This window comes from Bombus pyrosoma, linkage group LG10 (assembly GCF_014825855.1).
Source record: "Bombus pyrosoma isolate SC7728 linkage group LG10, ASM1482585v1, whole genome shotgun sequence".
Classification (NCBI taxonomy): Eukaryota; Metazoa; Arthropoda; class Insecta; order Hymenoptera; family Apidae; genus Bombus; species Bombus pyrosoma.
The window spans coordinates 4703954-4729376 of NC_057779.1; the positions used below are offsets into that span (position 1 = coordinate 4703954).

Sequence of the window (25423 nt, forward strand, 5' to 3'; positions counted from 1 at the left end):
GACAGAATGGGTCGGCCGAACGAGTTTTGATAACACGGCCAGCAGGGACATGGCAGAAGGGGATCTAGCGCGACAGTCTAAATCCGGTGGAACGTTAATAAACGAAAGGTGCACCGTGGGACGTGTCGCGGAAATGAATTTCTCTATGAGAGTCTGGCAATAATTGCGCTAGAGACGCTCGTAACGTCGCGTGGTACGAGCGACGTCCAGCTTCGGTTTTATCGCGGCTCGTCGAGCGCGCGCTGGTAGTTAACCGTGAATTCTGCCCGGAAGTAGGCGAACGTAGAAACACACGGTCCATGGAAATAAAGAAATCGAAGCAAAAATCGCGAACGTTCGACGAGCGTGTGTCCGATATCGAGGATCAACGATATCGAATTAACGTGCCGGCAAACGATCGCGTAACGGCGGTGCGATCGCACTTGCTTTTGTTCGCGAGACGTAGGCGAGTACGTGGGCTGAACGACGATTTGACGAACGTTATTGCGCCGTGCGAGATTTATGAGCCAGCCGATGTGAATTGGGTCCCGTTCGTTACGCGATCAACGGGAAAATATGATGAGAAAAAGCGTCGGCGGAGGTCGAGTTAACACGTGGCTGAAACGAGGGATACTCGTGCAAAGTACAAGAAGCGTTATTTGGTGTTATAGTGATATAGGGATTGTAAGTCAGGATGAGGCGCGTTATTGAAACGTTAAGGGGAACTTACGTATAGATACTCCTAGCGCGTTCGTACTTATCTCGTGGAGTAAGTGGAGGGGCTGCATTCACTTAGGATGATCGTAAAATCCATTCTTAAGGCGGTTGGCCTGCTAAGCTCCCGAGTTACCGCCTAATCTCCACGCCTGTGACATCAACTTGCGGAATATCGGAGTACCCATAATCGAAAGCCTGCGACGTTTTTGAAAGTTATTCGAACCGGGTAACCGGGTTCCCGTTTGATGCAACGCAACGAACAGCTCCGCCGTAAGTTCCTTCCGATCTTTTAATTTCCGCGCCCCATCTAATATTAACGTCTTCTGCGACGACGCTATCGACGTGACGTATCGACGTGTTACGACTGAAAATCGATCTCCCAAGTTTCTCTCCGGTAATCAAGCAACTTTCCAACTTATTTCCCGGCTCTATCCCAGAAAAATCCTCGTTCGCCGAGAGTAATTAAAAGCAGAAAGGCTCCGGAGCGAAAGCAGGACTCGATGAAAAAGGTGTCCGGATGCATCGACTCACGCTAGGCTATCTCCTCGCGCGGAAACTTTGCGAGGAAATTTCCGTAGACGGCCTCGAGTTCGGGAAGCGGCGTGGCGAGGCGTAGCTGGCGATTCGCCTGAGCCGGTCGTTACAAGATCCTCGTGGATCGATTCCCTTTGGAACGCGTCAAAGGGGTTCGCGGAGGGATGGCGGTGTGGCGGTACGACGGCCAGGGAGGAGGATCGGTAGGCTAACCGGCCGCAAAAACGTAACGAGATGAAAGAAGAGCGCGAAAGACGGACCGACTCATGAACGAGGTGGAATACATAAATAGAAATCTCGGTTTATCCCTCTCCATCGGCCCATGCTTCCAGCTCTCTCTCTCTCTCTCTTTCTTTCTTTCTTTCTCTCCGCCCGACCCTCTTCCTTCCTCCCATTTCGCTCCTTTTCTCTCATTCTCCGTCGGTCGAATTCTCCTGGAAGCTTCTTCTCTCCCACGGTGGCATATATACGCGTCTACTAACCGGAGAGTAGCGGTAGTCTAGACGGAGTGTCGATTTTTGCCGCGGCACCAAATTAGAAACCCTTCTCTGCTGGATCCATGGCGTGCGCGTGGTTCCACCGCCTCTCCGTCTGCTCCTCTCGCGCCACCATTCTCCGCCTCTCTTTTTTTCTCGTTCCTCGTGACCGTCGCACCAGACTCTCTCTCTCTCTGTCTCTCTCTGTCTCTCTCTGTCTCTCTCATCTTCGTCCTTCTTTCCCCACTCGCCTGCTCTTCTTCTCTTCGGCCAACGTTTCTCTCGTTCACCGTGTATCTCCGTATCTCGTGAACGCTCGCATGCGAAATCGCTTAAAGGGGATGAACAGACGACAAGCCGTGTGGCCCTTAGCTCTCGCTCGCGCTCCACTCTCGTGCAAATATTTTCGCTGCGACCTGTGCGGCTCCGGACCTTTCGGAGGCTGCTGCTTTTCGGTAATCGAAAAAATGTGAGAGAAAAAAGTCGACAAACGATGCCAATGAAAATCTCGTTTTCGCAACCATCGGTCGTGGTCTGGCAAAATAGTGGGTGTTAGGGAAAATGCTCGTCCTCGGAGTACGTTGCAATTGGAAAATTTCTAGTCGATCGATCTTACGAAAGACGATTCGATCTTTCGGATGTAAGATTGCCGATGGTAGGAAATAGAAAACGACGGGGAACAAGCTTACGGCGAAGCTTCGGCAAATTCAAGCTCCTGCAAATGCAAAACACCGCTGATCTTGTATTCATCCTCTGATATCGGCCGCGTGCATACATTTATGTAAACACACGTACGGGGTGTACGAGAAGAAGCCATGGAACCAAGGTATCGCGTAAAGGTCGACCGTAAAGGTAAAAAGTTGAAGTTAATGCAGGGGCCGCGCAAATTGTGTTCGCCGCACTACTCTTCGCTTTCATTACCTTTAACTCCTCTCGGCCTTCCACCTGAGAGGGCAATTACCCCGTCCCTCGATCCGTTTCGGCGATCTCTCAATTCTTTCGTCACGCTTCGATCCGCCCCAAGAGCTGCCGAATTAAAACTTCTCGCTCTGCGAAATCTCGGTTGAACTCGCAGCAAAGAGCCAAGCTTCTTTCTCTCTGAAAATCGGTCGTTGTCGATGCGAAATTCCTCGATTCGATTCCTACGGTACATGGTAGATAGAATGGTGGGCGGTGGAGCACGATCGCGACGCCCAGATCGAAGAAGAACGTTCGTCGGACGAAATTGTGCGAGACAGGTTGTTAGTTGGGTGGAGTTTCGCTCAGGAGACAACACGGCGAAATTAATAACAACGTAGACGGACCAGAGAAAACATCGATCTCGCCGCAATTAAGGGATTATTCTCCGGATGTTCACGGCGCAACGGGCACGGATATTGCGTTCGATCCAATCGCGATTTGCGCACGCGTTTCGTTAATCATCGCTGCAGTTGAAATGCTGGAATTAGTAGAAAGTGGCGCTGTCCATTTTATCCTATCTCGGTTTCAAAATTGCGCCAGCCAAGCTTGAAAACCAATTCGAAATGACAGCTCGTCTAAGCCATCGTGGCATTCGATCGACGAAGGATTATGGCACCAGCGCGTGGCATTCGCGTCATTTAACCGCCAAAAAGCTTACCGGCCCTTTATTTCTACGTCGCTTCGATTCACGTTATCATCGAGGTTCTTAGGAATGTGGTGTAGAATTACCAAGACGAAAATTATCGAAACGAAGAGGAAAAAGTCCGGTGTCTGACATGTTCGGCCATAGTCGAAGATCCACCCTTGAAATTCCGACTGCGAATTCCAGCCGACTGTGGATTTACGATCAAGCTCCTCTTCTCTTCGGTCCGTTAACTTTCCGAGTCGCAGTACGTGGACTCGCTAGATTGCGGCGTAATACAGGGCCATCGAGAAACTCCTCTGACAAGTGGAAGGAGACAAGGGACCATCCCAGAGTCGGTTGAATCGCTTCCAATTTAAGGAGCTATCTCAGGACGAACTCACGTTTTGCCTGGCGATCGGAAATGCCACGCTCCCCGTTGCTTCCCGGCGATTCGACCTTGCCAGCTTCTGCATTTCTATCTCAAGCCAACAACTGCCTGTTCTCGAATTTACCGGACTTCGTTGTCCCTGCTCTCTTGCTCCACTCTTTCGAATTTCCAACGCATCGACGTCTCGAGACAGCTGCAAACCAACATCGTTGGTCGAAGCGGAGTATTTGCAGTTTAGTAGTTTTCCTATTCGATATTCGTTCCCGAAGGAGCACGGATCGCGCGTAAAGTTGGCGGCAACGATTTTCCTAAGCGGCTTTCATACGTTTCGACGCGTAGCTTAGGAAATAATCTGGAATTCGAGATAAAACAGAGGAGAAACGTGACGTGGGTAGAACGTCGGGAACCGCATCGATCGTTATCGATATATTTGCGTTACGAGGGAATTTCACCGGCAGTAATCCGCAGTGTTTGAAAAGTTATTAAATTTGCCGGCGTCTCGAGGGCAAGTTCGAAAGCTCCCCGGCAGAAGTTTCGGCTTCTTCATACGGAAAAACGAGTTTTCCCGGATAGAGAAGTCCAGAAATTTCAGACCGCTCTAAACCCCATGGAAGCTCGCAGGCAAGTGTATTTGGATCCTTGGGAGCGCAGGCAAAACTTCCTGTTTGCCCGAACTTTGCGGAATCTTCTCCCGGGACTCGAAGAAAGGTACGCGAGCTCGGTCCACGCCACCTCGATATTCGTGTACTTGTTGGAAAGATAATAAACGAACTAATCCGCTATCTGGCCGCGTTTCCATTGAATATTACGAGAGCAAACGATTATCGCAAATCCCCGTGTCGATGGCGTAAACTTTGCTTTTATATAGGCACAAGGTCTTGAAAGTCTAATGAATATCACGTTATCTGTTCGCAGGCGGAGATCGAAAGTGGTGATATCCTCCGCGAAACCCGAGGACAGCGGCAGATACGAGTGCGTAGCAGAGAGTACTTCCGGTCATCGAGCCTCACTCGCGGCCCAGCTTCTAGTCGCTCACGATACGAGAGTTTCGGAAACCAGTGAGTATCATCGATTCTTCCGTGTACGCGTACATATCGTACGGTTCCATCTTTGTAACAAACGAGAGGCTAACCGAGAATGGAGTATCTACTTATTCCCTGATACAAATAGATGTCTGTCTCTATCTATCTCATTAATAAAAATACTCCAGAAACACGATACTCTGGCGTGCTTAAAAACACGGCAGCTTCGTTATTCGAGCGTCGATCGTCGATACAAAAACGGGAGGAGGAACATTCGCGAACAAAGAGAACGAGAGACGCGTTTTGTTCGATGCCGGCTGGATTTCCGGTGATCGATCGATCGATCGGTGAACACCTGCCGGCACATCACGGCGCGCTTCAGTTTTCACTCGTTGTCGTCATAACTCCGATGGTGCGTGCACCCGCAGCGGAATCTCCATTGAATCCTCGAAAAAATAGAGGCGCGCGTTTTGTACGCGTAACGGGACGCGACTTCACGATACACTGCTCTGCAACCTGCGACATTTCGATGACCCTATTGTCGCCATGAAAATCATTCTTCTCTCTTCCTCTTTTTTCCTTTTTTTTTTTTTCTTTTTTCATTCGTGATCGCGTGACGTTCCGAAAGGCAACATCGCGCAATAAAAGGCGAATATAAAAACATCTTTCGATCCCTTTCGGGATATGTTACGTAAGTTTAACGCGGTGCAAACGGAAATCATAAATGTAGGATCGGAAAGGTGAGTAATTTTTCATTTATCTCGCAATACGATGGAAGATATACGTATGAAAGGGAAGTGCAGGTAGAAAACTCGGTCAGGACGTCTGGAACGAAACGATAATCGATCGTCCACGTAGGATGCGAGTATCGGCTCACTGGCACGATGGTGTAGCCTTTACGGTCGACGTTTCGCGTAAAGATGCGACCACGTTGTGCATAAACGTCTGAAACAGTTCGCATTGGCGCTTATCGATCGACAGCCGGCTAGACCTCGAGCAGAAGGCCACCGCGCGGAACCTTAGTTTATGGGTTTTCATAATACCTGCAACATTTGGTAGACGTTTTTCGCCAGGGTATTTATGCCAACTGAGAAATGCAGCCATGGCGGTAACAGCTAGACCGGGAAAAACGCGAAGCTCGACCGCGGTGAAATTCGTACTGCAAACGCGTAACTCAGTTTACAGTGTGCTGTAATTTCCAGCACGATACGGGATCAATTCGAAGGAATTGCTGGTGTTGGAGCGAGAAATTCCTCGCCGAAAATACCGAACGTGAAGCGAAACGGACCGAGACCCGCGCACAAAGGATCGTTCGTACGTATGGAATACTGCAAAGTTAGCTGTAGCACCGAAGAAACGATAATCGTGGAAAAATTGGTTAAATATCGAGACAGCAAGCGGAACGATATCGGGAATAGCGATGAAAGGAAAGATCCATTCCAGAAGTGGGCCGATAGACGTAGGTGATAAAGTTAGGATTAAGCACCTGATGCGATAATGCCCGCGCAGCCGGCGCTCGGTTCCAGCAAGGCCGGGAAAGCTTGCGGTTCACCGCCACCGAGGCACTGCGAGCTCGTATGACGGACAAAGGGCGACAATTACAACCCTGCCAGCCACGTCAGGGTTTCATATAGCTCTGAACTGCTGATGGCGGGTCAGCTGCCCGTTTTGGTGTACACTCGCGTACATTCGACCGGCTCGTAAATCCCGGAACGATGGAACGTTGTCCTGATTCTCGCGGAATTTACCCGCATTTTCCCTCCACTACGCCTCGAGCAACGAAACGAGCGGCGATACGAACGATCGAATCGACGAAAGGATCGATCGAAGGAAACGATCGCGATCGTTTCGTCCCGTAGACGTCGGTGAACTCGATGGAAAGAACGTGCCCTGGCAAACAATCACTCGACACGTTTTCCTCGACCGGCCCTTTTATTCTTACGGTCGGTAGCACGCTCGAGGGCATTTCGACGACGCGCCGCGGCCGTGACTTCTGTTTCCTTACTGGTTAGCTGCTCGATTGCGGTAACAGATTGTGGTAATGTTTATAAGCCTAGAGTTACTCGAAAGAGCGAACAGCGCTCTAGCTAGACTGCAATAACATTTACCACAAACTTTTACTACGACTCGAATGTTCGTGCCCTACTCGTGGCCCGAGCGCTCTCTCCACTGCACAATGTTTTAACAATTGCCGTTGCAGTCGCAATGGCACGCTTTACTACTACGGAGGTGTAACTTGATACAATAACGCGCGCGTTCCGCGTCGTTTAGTCGGAAAGGGCCGACTCACGCCAGCCATCGGTGTTGTAGCCGCAGATCGGCGAAATTATGCATCGCAAGGCGTTCTCTATCTAACGAACCTCCAAGGAACTGTTGGAATTCCATCGTTTGCCTTGTTAGCTGTTCCGGTTTATCGATATCGCCGTTAGAAGCTTTGACGAGTTTCGAGCACTTGGGAAAACTCGTCGTCGTGTTCGTCGAGGGGACGAAGCAGACGTTGCGGGTCACACGTCGCCACGCGAATCGCGCAAAAGCCAAGGTTTCGTGCTTAAGTTACGCGAGAGAAATCCTCGACCGGTCAAATACCCGGGGCGGAGGGTGAGCCGAGGCCAGAGAAAAGGAACGAGTTTCTTTTGCACGGTACGCGAATGCTCGCGTCAGCGTAGCCAGAAACCGTGAAATTGTAAAAACCAAGACAGCGGCCCGGGCAATTTATCCGCGCGTACGATTTCACCGACCACGAGAATCGGTGGAAGAAAGCGCGCTTTCGGCGTCGGACAAAGAGTCGTTTCCCGGTCCAGCCTCCGATATCCTCGACAGCGGCCCTGAACGGCAGCGGATGTGGCTCGAACATCGATCGTTTCAAAGTTCTCGCTCGAGCGAGCAACGACGAAACGAGGAGAGTGGATGATCAACAGAGACGCGGCTAATGACCGTGGTTAAATACTGATACGCCAGATAACGATAACGGAGCGAAGCGGAGGAAGGACCCGGTGCTGGAGAATCGCTCAAGTCCGTTTAATGCTTTCAGAGGCGAAGAGACAAGGAACAGAGGCAATTAGAAGGGGCGACGAAACGTCGAAATAGAAACAATTATGAGCGGAAGGTAAACTCCATCTGCGTGGAGCATCGCGAACGCTACGGACAACGGCGATAGCCATCCCCTGGCATGCTGCCGTGTTGACGCGGATATAAAGCTGATTGTTCCTAAGGAATTAATTAAACGCAGATTGATAGACACTGCGGCCTCGTCCCACGTTACTACTATGCGGAGAACGTTACATCGATTGGGACAGCAGCCTCTTGGCTCACGATTCTCCTAAAATTTCTTCTCGTTTCTACGGGTTCTCTTAAAAGTTAAATTTTACGAGGTCGTAAGAAATCGCGAGTTTTCGCATCGAGGCAGCGCGAACGCTTAAAAAACGAGACACGGGAGGAATATCGTTAGCGAATGTTGCAGGAAAGGCGCGATAAGCGCGGTGCGAAGCATTTCGCCGTGTAACGAATACGATCTCTCTCCGGAGGTCGTTACGCGCAACGTGGCTCGCGGCATTGTCTCGGCGTATAAGATGCGCGTTCTGCTGGAAACTCCGAAACTTGTCGCGCGCGATTTCTCGGGGCCTGTCTTCGCAACGACGAATAAACAACCGTCCTCGGTGGAATGGAGCGGCACACGCTCCGTCTGACTACACGTCGCTCATACTACTTACCCGTACTACTTGCCAGGTCTGACGGTATATTACGCACGTCACCGCGGCAAAGTTCGGCGCCATGTACGAAAGAAAAACGCAATACACATAGCGAAAGATCATCCTCCTACCACCTGGGATTTTCCGTCAACGATATTTCCAGCTACGGCAGAGCGAACCGTGCAACCTATCATTTTGCATTCTCTCGTGGTCGTTGACGCGGTCGTGGGAACCAAGTTGTCGAGCATAGTAAATCGGTGCGATAGGAATCGATAGGTTACATATAACGTCGAGGTTTCCAACGAACGATCTATGACACCTTTCGCCCAATTTCTTTGCTAGAAAAATTCAAACATCCGTCTTAGAACGAACCTCGAGCAATTTCCCGACACCTCGTAATCGTCTGCGTGTTGTTTGGATGGATTAGACGCGCTGTCGGTTCGAAGCGACGCTTCTCGCAACTGACGACCCAGAAAGACATGAATAATATTATGCGGTAACAGCAGTAGGAAGTCTGTTTAGCGAGTCTGCCTCGATGAGGATGGTCTACGCAACATTGGGAAACTCTGTCGCGAGAGAAATACGCCTCCCATCGCGACCGTTCGTCTCGACGAGCCCTTCGCGACCCTTCGTTTAAACTATCCGCATCTAGGCGGGAACTCGCATGATACAAACTTGGTCGGACTTGCCGAAACAGCCGTTGGTATCGCGAGTAATAATCGTCGAATGGTCTGCGCTTCTTGGTGTCGGGCAAATTCGTACACGCGCGTTGTCTCGCTTCGGCCTCGCGACCACGTTCGTCTAACCAAAACTCGAAGACTTGTCCGACAGAACGGGAAACCCATTGAATTCGCATTTGCACGCTACCAGAGAACGAGATCGCGGTAGGAAAGATTCGACGTGAGCGCGCTCGCTTTAGACGCCCGTTCCGAAAAAGAGGATGGAACATTTGGCGCAAAGGATCGGCAGAGAATCCGTGCAAGTGTGAGGCAACAGCGTCGAATTGTTGCTTAATCGCGAGCTCGTTCCGCGAAGTGGCACTCCAACGAATTTCAATCGCATTCGTCGGCCAATTCCGAACGTAATGCGATGCAGATGCAGAAACCGCGCGCGATTTAGCTCTCCGGCATAGACGCGAGAACGTGCATACATTCAGCATCGTTACTACGTAACGTGCGGGACGTGGCGCGAAATTCCGTGCGCAGTCCGGGTCTCTACAATGGGAGTCGCGACCGAACGAATCGAATAGAATAGAGCTGTTTGGTGCGCGAAACAGCGCATGCATCCAACGCCATCATCAACCGCCTGTGCGCCCAGTCTGTTTCCCTCTCGATATAAAGAACGATTCTTGAAACGTTTATGATCGTCTACGCGCAGCGCCGGTTTCCATTAGCCGTAAGGCGCACCGCGGGGAGTCAACAACCTCTCCGTTTCTTCGGAAAGAAATACTCGTTCTCTCTGGAAGAACAAACAAGAAGTATTATGTAAAAGCTTGCAGTTACGAGAGCCGCTATCAGGAGCGAATATTCTCCGAAGGTGATGCTGCCTTTTACTCGTTTACCTCGTTTATATCGCGTCGCTAATTAGCTTCGACTGCGAAATAACATTTTAATTATCGAGGGAGCTACCGTTTTCTAACGAGCTCCAAAGAAAAACGATTATTCGCTTATTTATCGCCATTTCGATGCCACGGAGGCTGCAAAGTTGTTTCGATTTTTCACAGTTCGGCTAACCATTTCGTAGCCCGGCAAGGAGCTATGCCTCTTCTTCGTCCCTTTATCTCGCGAAATAGAAATTTCGATCTTGCGAGTTCCGCCGATCCGAGTCACGAGACTCGACGAATCGAATCGAAACCACCGCGAATGAAACGACGCGTAGACAGACGAATCACCAAATTGTATCTGCAGCACGCGCGCTAGATAAAAAAGACGGAACAACACGGAATCCTATTTGTTGATCGACTGTCGGAGAAAAGCGCGAGCCACTCGGTTGGCAATCCAATCGCAGGATCAAAAGGTTGATTCCGCGAAAGCCGTTTGATTTTCCACCGCGTCGTCGGTCAGCTCGTTGTTGCCTAGCGAGAAACGATAGTGCAACCGGCTGCGGCGTGGAGTACGGGCGTGTACGAGCTTTGAGCGAGCGGTAAAAGCATTAACTCGTCTTCCCAAGCGGGCACGATCGACGAGTTCTTTTTGCGAGCGAGCGATGTTCGCGCGATAACCGGCCACGACGTGTACGTCACCGGCTGCATCGAGAACGACGGGTTCCAGGCTTATAACGTATGGAATTTTATATGAAGCCAGACGCGCCAGATCGTGTTTCGCGTACCATAAGATCGTGTTCCGTGAGCTGCAGTTTGGCTGCGCCAGTTTGACGCTTTTCGCTATGATCGAGTCGAATTGAGATGTGCGAGATGAAAAGCAACGGAGCTATCTATGTGTCGATACCGATCCAAATTTGAAAACTCGTCTGTATATGTCGCGTGCTTTTCCAGGCAGGAAGACAGCTCTTACAGTCCTGTCAATTTACGACGCTATTTCGAAATAATTCACAACGAAAATAAAGATCGATCCTTTCTCTGCGATCACTTTGTCTTCGTACGTCATCGACGCGGTGTTCGTTCAAGTACGATGGAACAGCGAGTTCGTCGTGTATCGACAATGCCCTCAACGATGAAATCAACCGACAGCTTTGCCGGTGCTCGTAACAGCCTCGTACCTCGTAAAGGGAAGAAAAAGGTCGTCGTACAAGAACCAGGCTGATAACTTAGTTTAGCTCTGACAAGTTTTTTCTTTTTTCTTTTTTTTATTTCATCGTTCAAAAGCCATTGGTTACGAATTACCGAAAGCTACTATCGCGTTCGTGAATCTGTCTGACCACTGACGGACTTGTTCCACTTGCCGAGTATCAGCCCGCGGCTACTCGGGCCATTTCGTCTTTGACTTACTTGTACGTGAGAAATCTTGCTTTTATCGATCGAGTTATGGCGACCAGAGGGAAGGTTGGTATATTTCATCGTTCCTGCGCGATGGCTTCGTTAACGAAGTACCATCGGCGTTCACGCTAATTTGCCATCCGAGGCGAATGAAAGTTGGAAAGGGTAGAAAAGATCCTTTCAAGGAACGTGGAATCTGTCTGACAAATATTCCCCGGCAGCGAATCGCATTTTCCAACGAAAAAGTGCGGAAAGGTAGTGAAAAGCTGGGACATTTCCGTAGGCTGTTCGTTAATTTACTTAGTGGGAAATTTGGGGCGAAACAAGACTACGCAATAGCCAATGAAATCCTAGGAAAACTAATTACCGCTATGTTTATGTGAAAGCCCGTCGACCACGGAACATCGAGATATTTAATATTCTCCCGTCGAATCGACCGGCAACAGAATTCTCGAGCGCAATAATTGCGGAAAAATGCGACCGCGAATATCGATGAGCATTTATTGTCGGCAATTCCTTTCGTCGGGGCAGGCGGTCGTGCGTCTGCGTACACCTATGTTCGATTGCCTGTGAAAATTTTATTTCGAAGCTCCATTCGATTTTCGGCCGTATCGCCTCTAAAATAATTGTTCGTACGCATCGTTGATTAACATCCGATATTGCCGGGAATATCGACTACGCGATTGATTGGTTACAAGGCTTCGTTCGGCGAGAACTGCGATTCAATAGAGAGATCGAACCTGTAAGGTCCATTAGAAAATTCTTTGTGCGTCTCTTTGAATGACACTCGAGTCGAGCACGTGATATTTACTTTGTACGCGCGATAAGGGTTGAAGCTGGCGACCCTGTTAACACCGAACAACACTACTGTTCGACCCAGAATGGGGAAAAAAGTTGTAGCAGGAATACGATGCGTTCTGCTCCCGTTGGCTCGGCTAAATGGGATAATGATAAGATATCGCGCATACGCTTCGCGAGCCTTTTCCTTTCACGAGTGTGCGTGCATTTGAAATAAATTACGCTACACAATCGACGGTGCATATACGCGCGCGCAAATATTACACCGCGCCCGTACGGAATGAAAATATAGTGTTTGATTAAACTGTCAGAGTTATCTCGATTTTTCGATCGACAAGAAACCTGCCTCCGCCTGTCGGTCTTTACCGTCGAAGACTAATGGCCGACCACCGACACGACACACGGTTTATTAATGTCACTCACGTGACGGACAAAAAAAAAAAAACGCATTACTAAATTACGCGTCGCAGGATAGACGGGTCACGAGCTGGGTTGTGCGTTGTTCGAAGTACGCGGCTCGATCGATAGAGAAAGACTTCCGACGCTTCTCCGTTTACGTGGCAACGGAATTAAGATGGAGCTGGATTATACTTTGCTGAAGTATGCTATGTTAGGCCTAATACGGTTGGAGAAAATTCGAAGACTGAAACAGGGCACGTCTAGATTGCGCAGAACTCGCATTACCTTCGAGATATGTTGAATCTAGACTGTGCGCCGTGTAACGATAAGATAGGGTAGATTCAGGTTACTCGCAGCAGGACTGGAATAATAGAAGATCTAGGCTATGCAGGAACTTAAATTAGCTCGAAAACTAAAACACCTACGTTGTACCGAAATTAAAGAATCCCCGGAATTGTCTAATTATACTTGGTTAATTTAAAATTAGTGCCGGGCAGGCATAAAAGAAGCGACATTTTTTCCAATGGAGAACGGAGCTTACTTGGTCCGTGTTATACCTGGGATTTAGATTATTTCCTAGTTATTCCGCAGTAGAAGCGACCCGCGTTAGACCAGACGAGATGCAAGCGAGAGAGATTCTCTCAGTGAAAACAAACCACGTAGATCGCGTTGAGTTTGCTATTTCTCGAAATTTACATCCGCGCGTTAGTCGGCGAGTAGGAGCGAAGTTATCTAAAGGAATCCAGCCGGAGGCGGCGTCGGCCGAAATTTCTTTTTTTTTTTTTCCCCTCTTTCGCGAAGCAGCAAGCGTCTCTAAAGCGGCGCTACGGGGGAAAAGACATTCGCGGATCTTTGATCGCGAACGGACGCACGTAGAAAGATACACGGAAGAAGGCACGCACGGCTGAGTGCCTGGTTAGATACAGAGAGAAGTGCATTTTCCTGCAGTAACCCCAGGGACGGCACCTGGGGGTACAATCTTCCTTTTGCCTTTCGCACCGGAGCAGCGCGACGCGCCGCGTCGTCTAGCGACGAAGCAATCCGTGCAAAAAGATAGAAACACGCGTCACGTGAGAATTTTGCGCGGCTGCACACGTTTCCAGGGCTTGCGTCACTCTCGATCGTTGCATCCTACGAACCCTGTGCATACCGGAATTACCCGAGGGGCACTCCGCCTTCGTGAATGTCGCCGATACGAGCCAGCCGACCGATTTCTCATCGCGACGACGACAGCGCGCTTTCGCTGGAACAGTCGTATGGGTGGAACGCGAACGTCACGTATCTATTTCGAATCTACACAGCATCCAACGTTCATGGTGGTCGATACGATGTTCGTTCAATCTGATTATAATATCGTTTGGAACGAGATAGGAAACAGAAATTCGCGTTGATGAACGAAACACGAGCGACGAAAGCGTAATCCATTTATTAGCCGCTAGAACGAAGGTCATTGGGGGAGTGGTCACGCGTCGATGACTATGAAAGGTTTTCTGAAACAGCGAACAGAGAGTCGGACGAAACACGATTAAATCGGTTTCGCGCGATAGGTGCCGTTCGCGGATTGATTGCAGGATCAATTTTAATCACTTCCGCACGACGTGTATACCGCGACGAGTTACACATTCTAATGCGTTCCCTATTAATTTGAGAGTAGCCATTAGTTGCTCGTACCGGTGTATCGTGCCGACTATCTATCACCCTACCCGGCAATATTGTCAGAATTCAATAAAGCAAACGAGCTGTTGATTCAATACTGGCCAGCTATTGTCGTTGGGAGAGCGCGATTGGATCCACTCGATCACGATGATCAAACTTCCAAAACGTTGAGTAGCTCCGCGATGTACGTGCCCGACGAATAGAGTGGTTAGTCGAAGAACGCGAGATATCGCCTAGCGAAAAATCAACTCGCCGGTTCGCGACATGCGACTTAATTGACGTGAAAAAGAAATCCATCGTATGGGTGGAATACCGGAACAGCGACGAATTAGCAAGTAATCTGTCTGTTCAAAGGCGGGCACGAGAAGTAAGTCGCCAAAGAGTGACAGTCGAAAAAAGAACGTATAAACGTATAAAGAAAAAAGTGGCGATGTAATGGTAACTTTTGAAATTTACAACTAGATTTGCGACTTTGATCAATCTTCGAAATCGTTCCACCTACGGCCGTCGTATAAAAAGAATAATCAGAGGTTGTTCGTGAATCTCGTAAAAGCTAACTGTCTAGAACAAACGGAAAGGAAATCAGGCTGACGTGCGCGAGACCGGAACCTCCACTGTTCCACCGCGTGATTCCGAAGAGGAGACAACGTTGAAGCAACGCTCCAGATTACGTTCCCCCGGCGGAGGGTCTTTTGACATCAACCGACTCGGTTCTTGACACACATCTCGGTGTCGTTAACAATATATCGCCAGCTTGCGCGTTCCAAAGTTACACGCCGCAATTCGCGCAGAGCGAAAACGCGGAAGGCCGATGATATTCCGACGGCCGGTATCATAAAAAGAAAAACGTGGAGGAGCGAAATGGAAATAGACGCAGAGCAGCGTGGGGAGGGGAGTTCGTTTACGGAAAAAATGGCTGACGAAACAAGGCCGAGGCGGGTTGTCCTTAAGCGTACAATCGCGTGCATCCCCGCGCCGATTCCGTTGGCAGGTGCACCCGGCGCTGCTGTCCTACGTTCGCGCATTCATCGGCAAAATGTCGTTTCTCATCGCGTAGTTACATCGTTAAATGAATTCGCAAAAGAATTCGTACAGCACGGCAGCCGCTCCATTGTTTCCCATCCCTTTGAATTCCGCAGCACGGATTTTCGTCCCGTTTCTTATTCTCCGCGCTCGCTCTCGCCTACCTTTCCCTCTGCTTCGTCTTTGACCGTGTTTCCCGCATCGCGAGTGCTAGCAGCGATCATTGCGCGAAAACGTTGGCTCGTTGTCGAAAAGAATTCGTTCAACGGAACACGCTCGTATCGTTCCACTTTGGTTAAATGGCCTCCGAGGAACGAAATAACTGGAGAAATAAAGTAAAGTTACTTATCTGAAACGGTCGATCAATTTCTTTCGGTTGTCGCGCGAATTGAGATGTCGCGTAACGACCCTTGGCGGACGTGTCGTCAAAGCGAATTAACCGGAGGGCATTACTTTCGACGAAAACGAGCGAGGCTAATGGAAGGCAAACAACCGAGCCACCCTGAGCGAGCTTCGCGCGCAGCTCCGCTTTGTTTGCGAGCAAAGTACGAGAAAAACGGAAGCATAGCGTCCGATACGAAGGATTCTGTGCGTTCCGACAACGGACGAAATTTCGCGTCTATTCGCTTGGACGCTCGGTGTCCAAGCTCGCAGAAGGAGATCGCAACTCGTTATCGTCTCCCGCCCGCATATCAACCTCTCCCGTCCCTGTAGATTTTTCAGGAAATTCAAGCGTGTCTCCGCGAACAAAAGACGGTTGAAAGCGTGTACACGGCGCAAGACATTTTCTGCAAACGCTGGCTGCAACGGTCGTCGAACGAATTCGTAAAATCGGGAGAACAACAAAGGCGGTATAACAAAAATCTTTTGTCCGCCGGTACTTGGCTGCTGGATAAATTGGAAGCGCGATAGCGTGGCGAGCAGACTGTTTGATTACTAGGAAAGGAACAAAGCGGAAACGTGAATGTGATTTGAAACTCGCGAGAACCTGTCGATGCTCCGGTGTGTACCGCGAGAAGGGACAGATAGAAATTCACGGTGGATCGAAAGTGGAAGAAATACGATATCCGGCAGAAACGAGTTTCGAGAGAAAGGAAAACGGGCGAACGAAAATTCGAGCAATTTTGCGCCTCTGTTCTAGAGATTGATCTTACGTCTGTAACCCTTTAATCTTGCCCGTGCTGCCTTTGTGGTCGAAGGCGTAAATCGCGTGGCCCATTCCGAACCGAAGGCAACGGCTAACAATCCCGCGAGTCCGACTAAAAGAGAGAAACAGGCGATCGCGATAACCGGGCAGTCGGTGAATTTGAAATTCCAAGCAGAATCGAAGATTGTATTAGCCGGGGTCAGCAATATCGCGCTCTTATTGAATCGTTCTCTCCTACCGCGATACGAGTGAATACACGCGGCGGATGTCTGAAAAATAATCTAAACCGGATCGTTGACCGGGCCAGCTACCGGATTTGCGAGGTTCTCGAGAACGTTCTGGTGAGTATTGGCCCGGTCATATCGAGCAGACGTGCCCATTTTATATGCTTTCACTCTGTGTATGTCTATGTGTGTTGCGCTCCTCTGGTATTCTTATAAACCAAAGTGTCTCCGAAAATTCAGGCAGAACGGTATTTTCCTGGGGAAGGCTCGCAGCAAAATGCCATTCAAAAATCTCTCCGCTGACTGACAGATTCAAATAGGGAATTCGAACGTGGCACAAATTGGAAGGGAAGAAAATTTCCGTGGTTATACAACGTCGGTAGAGAAATTGTTGCAAAGAAAGAAAGTCTGCCGAGTAGAAAGGAAAGCCAAGATCAAAACTAAACGGTGGATAAAATTTCAGAGCCAGAGGTTTACGAAGCGCGGCGGAAAGCGACAGCGCCTCGAGTTGCATCGAGAAGGGGATACTCGCGCTCGGCCGGTTGTTTCCGTTGATGGAAGATTTCTCCCGTCGAAAACTCTTAGTTCTTTCTCTTTGTGGCGAAAATTCTCTTTGCGAGAATACTCGTTCCATCCTGTGGGAAGAGACGCTCTTAAAAAGACTCGCGAGCAATGGCCTGGTCGGGCGATGGTCTTATCCGTGAACGCGCGATACGTCTGCCATAAAACTTTAACGAGGATGATGTAAGGGCGCTCCGTTCTCTTCGAAAATTGCGCTCTTTCGCTTATGAGTGAAACACGGACGAAACAACCGTCTTGCAATCTCTTTGCAAACAGCCCGCAAAACGATTGCCATGTACCTGGTCCTTACCAACTTCGTACAAACCCGCTTTTTGGTTGCTCCTTCGCTCGTTTGCCTTCGATCCTGCAGAGAAGAAGATGGACAGATAGAAACCTAGATATCGTCGATGACGTCAAAATTCCGTTTCCCGGAGCTACGTCGGAGACATCTCATAAAAGTCGGCTCGAAAGCGTCGCAGCAACGGGAACGACGTGCTCTCGCTCGATAAGTTCCGCGACGTGCGTGTGCGAGAATCTGGTCTCACTCTCTCCATCCTCGTTTCTTCTTCAGTTCCGCGGGACTCTTCCTTTTGCACGGTTTGCTAGATCTATTCAATTTACTTTTTCTAGCGACAGGAAGGAATCTACCCCGACAAAGGGAAAGAACGTACGGACTAGGAGCGAGAGGGTAAAGACGGTCGCAGATGGGGCACGAGCGGCCTAGAGAAGGGATGGAGAATTGTAGACGAAAGGGGGAAGGAGAATTTCGCTCGGTAAAGCATCACGTGGAGATCCGTGGACGGTGCTTAAAGCTCAGAGGGTCCTTTGAAACTTCACAATTTCATTCTTCCAGACGTGGACGAGCGCGATGATTCCGCAAGGCTCTGGTCCGGATTTTTCTCTCGCTTCTTTGGAAGGCTACTTTTTTCCTTCTGTCTCAAAGGACACCGGCGTAGTCACGTAACCCGAATCATTTTACCCCGTTAGAGACGTATGGAACGCGCGAAACGTCAGCTGAAATCCACTTACGCGATCCCGTAGCGTATTAGTCGTACGTCGGCGAAATACGAAATGATAGAGTTCTGCTCGAAGACGAGCAACAAAACCAGTCGAGGGCACCGATTTCTCTCGGGATGGGAATGGTCGCGAGTCGATTCGTTCGACGCAAGCGGTAACAGTCGTTGCGAGAGCCAATAGAGCGGAGCAACCTCGCGTTTGAAACACGATATTTGGAAACGCAAATGGACCGACTCTGAACCATGTTCAACGGTGTGAACCGTACGCGTGCGCGACCAGCCGAGCCGCAAACCCTCGCGAACAGATATATTAGGGCAATTATATCCGACTTAATTACGTACCGCCTCCGGTCCGCACCTATTTTCGAACACTGCCGATGCAAATTAGCGTTGGATGAAAGCGCGTCCTCCCATCTTCCGGCAGCTCGAGCACCTGTCCATCGAAACATTGCCCAAACGAGATACCAGATTTTTCTCCCATGCTGTTCGCACTCGCTGCAAAAATATAAAGATACAAATGGACCACGCTCGAGAAACTTTCGTCGATGCGCCAGTTTGTTCTAACTAAAATCATGTAACTTTCGTTCGTCGTATTTTATCGGTGCGTAAAAATGAGGTCTCGTCATCCTGAATCGATACCGTAATTTTGGCAGAATTATTTTACTCGTTTTATTCGCAGAACGTGCAACGGGGAACATCAATGTGCCTAACGGCGCACTTTGTGATGTAATTGGAACAACGTTTCTCGACGAGAACAGGTCGTATAATTTGGTCTCCCGAATTTTTTTTCCCCGGGTGTCTCGCGGTTCCGACAGCACCGCGACCAGAGCAGATTAAAAGTTTCATCATTTGGTCGGCTTCCGTGCGAGCCTGCTCGAGTTTTCGCCGCAATTTTCGGAGCACGCTCGAAGAACGAACAACTCGTATTTCATACTTGAAATACGAGCACGGAGGATGGGGCAGAAGAATCCAGCGTGTTAGCCTTAATTAGCGCGCGCATGTGCAGCCAGTTAGCGCAGATAACTAGAATAGATTTTCAAAACTAATTCTCCTGCCGCTAAACGCGTTCATCGTTCAAGCAACGAAAACACGAGAGAGAGAGAGAGAGAGAAAGCGTGGCTGGTTGTCGTACCAAAAAGTTACACAGCCCGCGAGCATCGTTGTATTAAACGGGGGAAAAAAGTTGTGACACGGGAATTGTCGCGACAGGTACGATCAAAACGTGGACAAAGGCCGGTTGAAACGCCAGATCGAAAAAAGCCCTGTATCGATGTCAAAAATTGCAACACTCGACCGTAAACACGTCGAAGAGTGACGTATCAACATAGAGACTCGCGCGTGACGCGAAACAGCTGGTCGAGGCTATCTAAACGCATCCGCGACACCGATTGATGTTACATCGACAGGGATAATGGTATTCAAACAATGTTACACGCGTCAGGAACAGCCAACGGTAAAACTGTTTGTTATCGAGAACGCTTCGCTAACTATAGCGGGTCTCTTAATGAGAGATAATTCTATTCACCTGGAAAATTCGTGAAATAAACGCGCGACAAGCTTGCATCCACTACTACACACTGGATACCTCTTGATCGAAAAACACCTCTCGCGTGAACGTTGATTTACGAGGCGTTTAAAGGCCGAAAAGAAAAAATATCGTGGAAATTAATTTAGAAATACCGGAAAATTTCTGGGATAGTCTGTCATGGTAAAAAGTTTGAACGATAATACGGTGATGCTGATTGTGTCGCACATACGCAAGTAGACAAGCTGGAAATCTTGCCATTGAGTTTCATTGTACCTTAACAACTTGCTCGATCTAGTTACCAGCGACGCTATTTCCAAATGAAATTCTCGACTTTATAAGGAAAAGTTAAGCAGCACGTTCGCATACTTCGGGGCACTTATTTTAATGATTCTGCCCTCGCTACAGCTTCGATTCATCAGGGGGAAAAAAATCGCGACAGACGTCGGTACCGTAACCAGGCGGCGCACCTATTCACCGAAAAGCTGTAAGTTATTTGAGAGGTAGAGCAAGGCAGAGAAATTTGTTGGAATTTCCAGAGATTGAGGTTTTCTCGCAGCTCGCGGTCGAAGATCGACGCCCGGGTAAATGGATGCCGTCCATCGTGGGATCTTTTGGTCGCACACGAGTACCGGCAACCGTTTTGGAAAATTCTCGTCGCACGATTGAGCCATGCAAAAGTAGATTTTGCATGGCAAGGCATCGACGATATTGGAGTGGAAGGACGAGCACCGCGAAATTTCGAGATACAAACCGGTCGGTAAATCGAGGAACCTCGCGTTTGTCGTGTTCACGGCGACCGCGACATCCTGGCTGATAAGCTTTCCTATTTTTCGCCCGAAAAAGTTTTAGCGTTTTCGTCGAATCCCGTAAACGCGCGCAAAGTCGCATCGCACAAGCCAAAACGGAGAAACGAATTGAAACGCGGCTGCTGTCGAACCAAATCGATATAGCCGCGATTCAAACTCGATTCTCGCCTCATCTAAACTTTTCTCCTCTTTCGTTCCCGCCGTTGTTAACCCTGTTTCGCGCGACGAACTTTCGCATTCCACAAGATTGCTACAGAATGTTTTCCGCGCCGGCGAGGAAGAAGCTCGCGCCACCGGCAGAGAGATCAAACTTTCGCGATTCGACGCTGCCATCGAAAAACAAGGAAAACGACGAAAGCCGGTCTTCAATTAACTCCGGATCCCAGCAGCATAGGTAATTCTCCACCTCTCCCTGCGCCTTTTCGCTATGAATATTCTTCCAACTAAATAAAAAGGACAAAACCGGGATCAAGGGAAATCCGGTGCAATTCGAGTATCTCGTCGCTTCCGCAAAATAACGCGATTCGCAACTGCAATTTGTATCCGATCTCTAGCAAAGGGAAGCCGGAAACTTTGAAACGAGCAACACCGGTAGAAGATTAAAATTTCAACGCGATCTGCCGTTTATGCCTCGCTCTAATCGCCTCGTCTCGATAGCACAAAAAACCGGGCTACTCTGACCGCGAAATGTCTTCAGCTTGTTAGGGATTTAACGAGAAGAAATGCGTTGGATGAGGTTAAAACGGCGACGGGTAGTGGGTGAAAAAGCGAGAGAGGATAAAGCCGAGCGTACAAGCTACTCGAGAGCTTTCCGAAGTTGAAGCTGCGCTCGGTAATACCGGTCCGAATGGTCGAGTACTAATCCGAGTGTAATAATGGTGTACGCGCTTGCAAGCTCATCGCACGAACGCGAACGCTCTCTCCGTCTCGCCACACCGCGCCACGTCGCATTCTGCCGCTTCGGACGCTATTACTCCGCTCTGACCGCTCTGCACGCTTTCAAACTCATTATACGATTTTTAATACATTGCACACGGCCGCTCTGTGCATGGTTCCCGTGGCTCTTTGCTGAATGTTGCTCTGAAACTGCTCTTTCGGGATTCATCACCGTGTCCCGCGCTTCTCGCGGAACCAAAATCCCAACGTTCTGAATCTACGAAAGAGCTGACGCTGTTCGATGATACCCTGTGCTCTCGAACGACTCGCCGACGACGTAGAGGTCAAGGAATCATCGATTTTCAACACGTTGCCTACGCCAGCAACGATCCGATACACCGAAAGTATGGAAGATTGTATCACGTCATTAGGACGTATTTCCGTAGCAGATGCATGCAGAGCAATGATTAATTGGTATTCACGACGAGGCGCAAGATAGCGGCTAGATTCATTATGCATTACGGTTTGAACAACGACAAACGACAGTGAGGAATTACGGTCTGCCGCGGCATTACGCGACTCTCTGAGAAATTTATAGGTTACGGTCCGGACGGATTCACGAGCGAGAAATCGGCCAAGCATTCGACACTCTGTTGCTCGTGAGACAGCGATTCTTTGGCGTCGCGCGTCGTTCGATTTCTATGATTATCGGCAAAGGGGTGAACAGAACGGGAAACGACGAGGAAAAAAGGAGAGAATGTTTTAAGCTCTTCGTAAATCCAGCCGTTTCTCGCACCCTCGGCTTTCCTCCTTAGCAGCCGCTCCATTTGCATACTAAAGACTAATCCGCATGCAGACCGATTGAAATGAAAATGCACGGTTTCGCCCGGAATCCACGATCCACGCCTCGCGAGCGCGAATATCATTTTCTCGCGCGGCGGACAAAGCTTTAGCAGCAGCCGATTTAATCGCGCGAGTAAACGAGGCCAAAGCTCGCGATCGTGTGAAAGTCGACGATGAAAAGAAACGGGATAAAGAAAGAAGGAAAAGAAGGAAGGAAAATGGCGAGAGTAGTACAGGGAAGCGTCGTATCGACGAGGATCAGTTTTAGGATCGCCGGAGGAGCTCGCGGAATTTATGCGCATTCCGTTCCCAATGCCGACGAATATATTTTCTCTGATTTTGTTGCAGCGACAGCGGCCTGGCCGAGGCAGGAGCAGCCGTGTCCGATAACTGGAGACTTCTGCATGAACGGTGGTACCTGCCTGTTTTTCGAGACCGTCGGTGAACCAGCATGCAGGTGAGCGAGCATCGATCGGTATTGCTTCTGCATAATTGACCGTTGTCGCGTTCCGAACAAACAACGCGTCGTGCTCCCATCCACCCTCGCTCTTTCCCTATTTAATATTTCGTTAACGAACAACGAGAGCAGCCTACCATCGTTATCCACGATCCGTCGGATTATCAGATCTATCGACCCGTAAGAGGTAATCGCGGGTAAACGAGTCACGTTTCAACATCCACGAGGTACTTCGCCTATCGGCAACACGCTGCCGCTCCAAAATATTGAAACAAACGACTGCGAAACGCTTTTCCCGTGTTCCCTTCTTCCCTCCTTCGTCCGCAAGACGGAAATACAAGCCAGCCGAAATTGAGTTTCACTTCTTGTTATCCTCTTTTCTCCGAACACCTACGGCCGCCGGGACGGTGCAGCGGATGAGATTGCGAAGAGGTCGGAGGAGATTTCGCGGCATGTTTGTTACCGATTTCGTGCAGCTCGCCAGACACGTCGAGTCTACTGACCTTTCGACCACTCGCGTTTCCTCTTTTTCCGTGCCATTCGCACTCCAATTGCAATTGAACCTTTTCCTTCTTTTTCCGTCGCCCTCAACTTCCATCTCTTCTTTTCCCCATCCATTAAAGAAAACACCTTATTCTCGTTTCTCTTATATTCTATTCTCTCCAGCTCTGCCATGCCCATCCTTTCCTTTTTCTTTATTTATCCACCTTCTCCTCCCCGTGCTCTCTCGTTACCGGAAAAAGGGAAGCTGTCTCTCAGGAGGCGGCAGGCAGACTTTCGCTAATCAAACTGTTTGCCCGTCGCAGAAATTAGAACGGTCATCCGCGTGTGCAATTTCGGTTATTTACTGCTTAGACCGCACATCCCGAACGTTTTTCCGCCCCTTTCTGCTCCCTTCGAAATACCAGACGGCGGTGGATGCCTTTCTTTCAGGGTTGACTCGAACGCGTCGATCGAAAGGCGAGAGGGCAAGAGAACGCTCGAATGAGAACTTCCCTTGGGGTGGAGAAAAAATGAAGGCAACACGGTTGAATCGTTTTTCATAAAAAATTTCTTTCAGGTGGAAGCCTGCATTTTCACGTTCATCCGGCGCGTTTTACACCCCTCTGCCAGAATTCGTAGCCGGCTTCGGCCGAATTTTCCTACGACCCGTTGTTGGTGCGATTTTATCGGTTCTTTCGAAAATTAAATTTCCCAAGTGGCCCCCGTATTCTCGCACCCTGGATCCAGTCGATCGATCGCGCATAGGTTTAATTAAAAAAGTTCCACTCCCGATGATCGGTGATAGTTCCGCGAAATTAGCCGGTCGATTAATCGCGAAGGAACACGTTTTTTGGCGCGCGTTCTTTCTACCGGTCGAGTTACTTCTGTTCGTGTTAAAAATCACAGCCAGAAAAAGCGAGGGAGAAAGAAGAAGGGAGAGAGAGAGAGAGAGAGAGAGATAGGTGGAAAAAGTTGGCCAATATCAAAGCAAACACTCGCCGAGGCAACATTTCCCCCGATTCTGGCAAACACTCGACTCGTTAATTTCAACGAAACGAGTGGAAATGCGAGGCGGGACTACCTGCTTCTGCGAACCTATACGCGTCGCTATTATTCCAGCGACGTGGCCAACTTCCCGTCGTTTCCTCTTCGCTCTCCCTCGTTCTTTCTTTTCTACGCGTCGCGGAAACCTGCAAACGAAGGTTCAACTTCGTCGGACAACTACGCCGCGTGCCACGCCGCGCCACGTCGCGCCACGTCGCGCGAAAAAAAGCCCTGCTCAACGGGTGACAATGGTCTTTTTGTCGGTGCTCTTTGACGTTGATTAGCCGCTCGTTAAATAAATTCGAAGGACGAGGAAGCCAAGAAAAAGGCGAACAGCGCGGAAAGAGAGCGGAGAGGCTAAAGGGAAACACTGTGGTCTATGGACGAGTCTCAACCAACACCGCGCTGCCATCGGTTGACGAGGGTTTATTGGCTTTATCGAGGAATCAGGTCGTCCCCGGAGGAACATGGGCCGAGAGAAAAAAGAAACGTCCGATGGAAAGAATGGACAATGGACAAATGAGCGTACAGCGGGCATTGTCTACTTGCATGCAACCAACTAGGGCACAAACAGAACACAGATACACGTTCGTATTCTATTATTCGTACGACCATGGAAAATGAGTTGCTTCGTACGAGAGACGCGAGTCCCATAAATACGAAATTTTGATAGCGACTCTTTCGGTAAGCGTTAGTTATTAGGTCGTGCGTACGTTTCCACGCGAGATAAAGGATGTCGTTTCGAATTTGCTGAATTGGACCGCCGCGCGGATCTTCCTTCCCCGTGGCACCGGCTGCAACTCTACGTATTCCTTTCGGTTGTTCATAATAAATCACAGCTCGTATCTCGGGAATCCTCGATTTATGGATTTCCAGTGACTCGTCTTTTCGCGGAATAAATTTTCCCTCGCGACCGTGATTCCGATAAACTCGCTATAACCCGGCTCGGAATCGTCGTCGGTAAGAGGCAGCGTTAAAGGGCAAGAGAGGAGGAAAGACGCGCACGACCTACTAAAAAGCGAACAGGATCGTCTGGATCGACGATCGGGAGTGGAGAGAAGAGAGGTCGAGAGTGGCTCGCAGGGTCGATGGCCCAGTTTGAAGTCGTACCGCAAAATTCCAGCGCGTAGAACCGACGATAGTCGGTGTCGCGAATCGAGCATCCAGTTTATCGCAGCTGGGTCCCATCGCTGCCGCCTCCACCACCCTTTCCAATCCCTTTTGCAGTCAGCCTCGC

General features: G+C 49.5%; 1 protein-coding gene across 7 annotated transcripts in view; it reads left to right on the top strand.

Annotated features, from left to right (window-relative positions):
• Positions 1-25423, top strand: part of LOC122571467 (protein vein) — a 198657-nt gene that overhangs the window by 132974 nt on the left and 40260 nt on the right. For all 7 annotated transcript variants that reach the window (XR_006318061.1, XR_006318062.1, XR_006318060.1 and 4 more), the window contains 2 exons: positions 4595-4737; positions 22551-22659. Coding sequence is in view for 4 of the 7 variants with exons in the window: in XM_043735235.1 (XP_043591170.1) it covers positions 4595-4737; positions 22551-22659 (252 nt within the window). In the remaining 3 variants the exon portion in view is untranslated. The remainder of the gene's footprint in view (positions 1-4594; positions 4738-22550; positions 22660-25423) is intronic.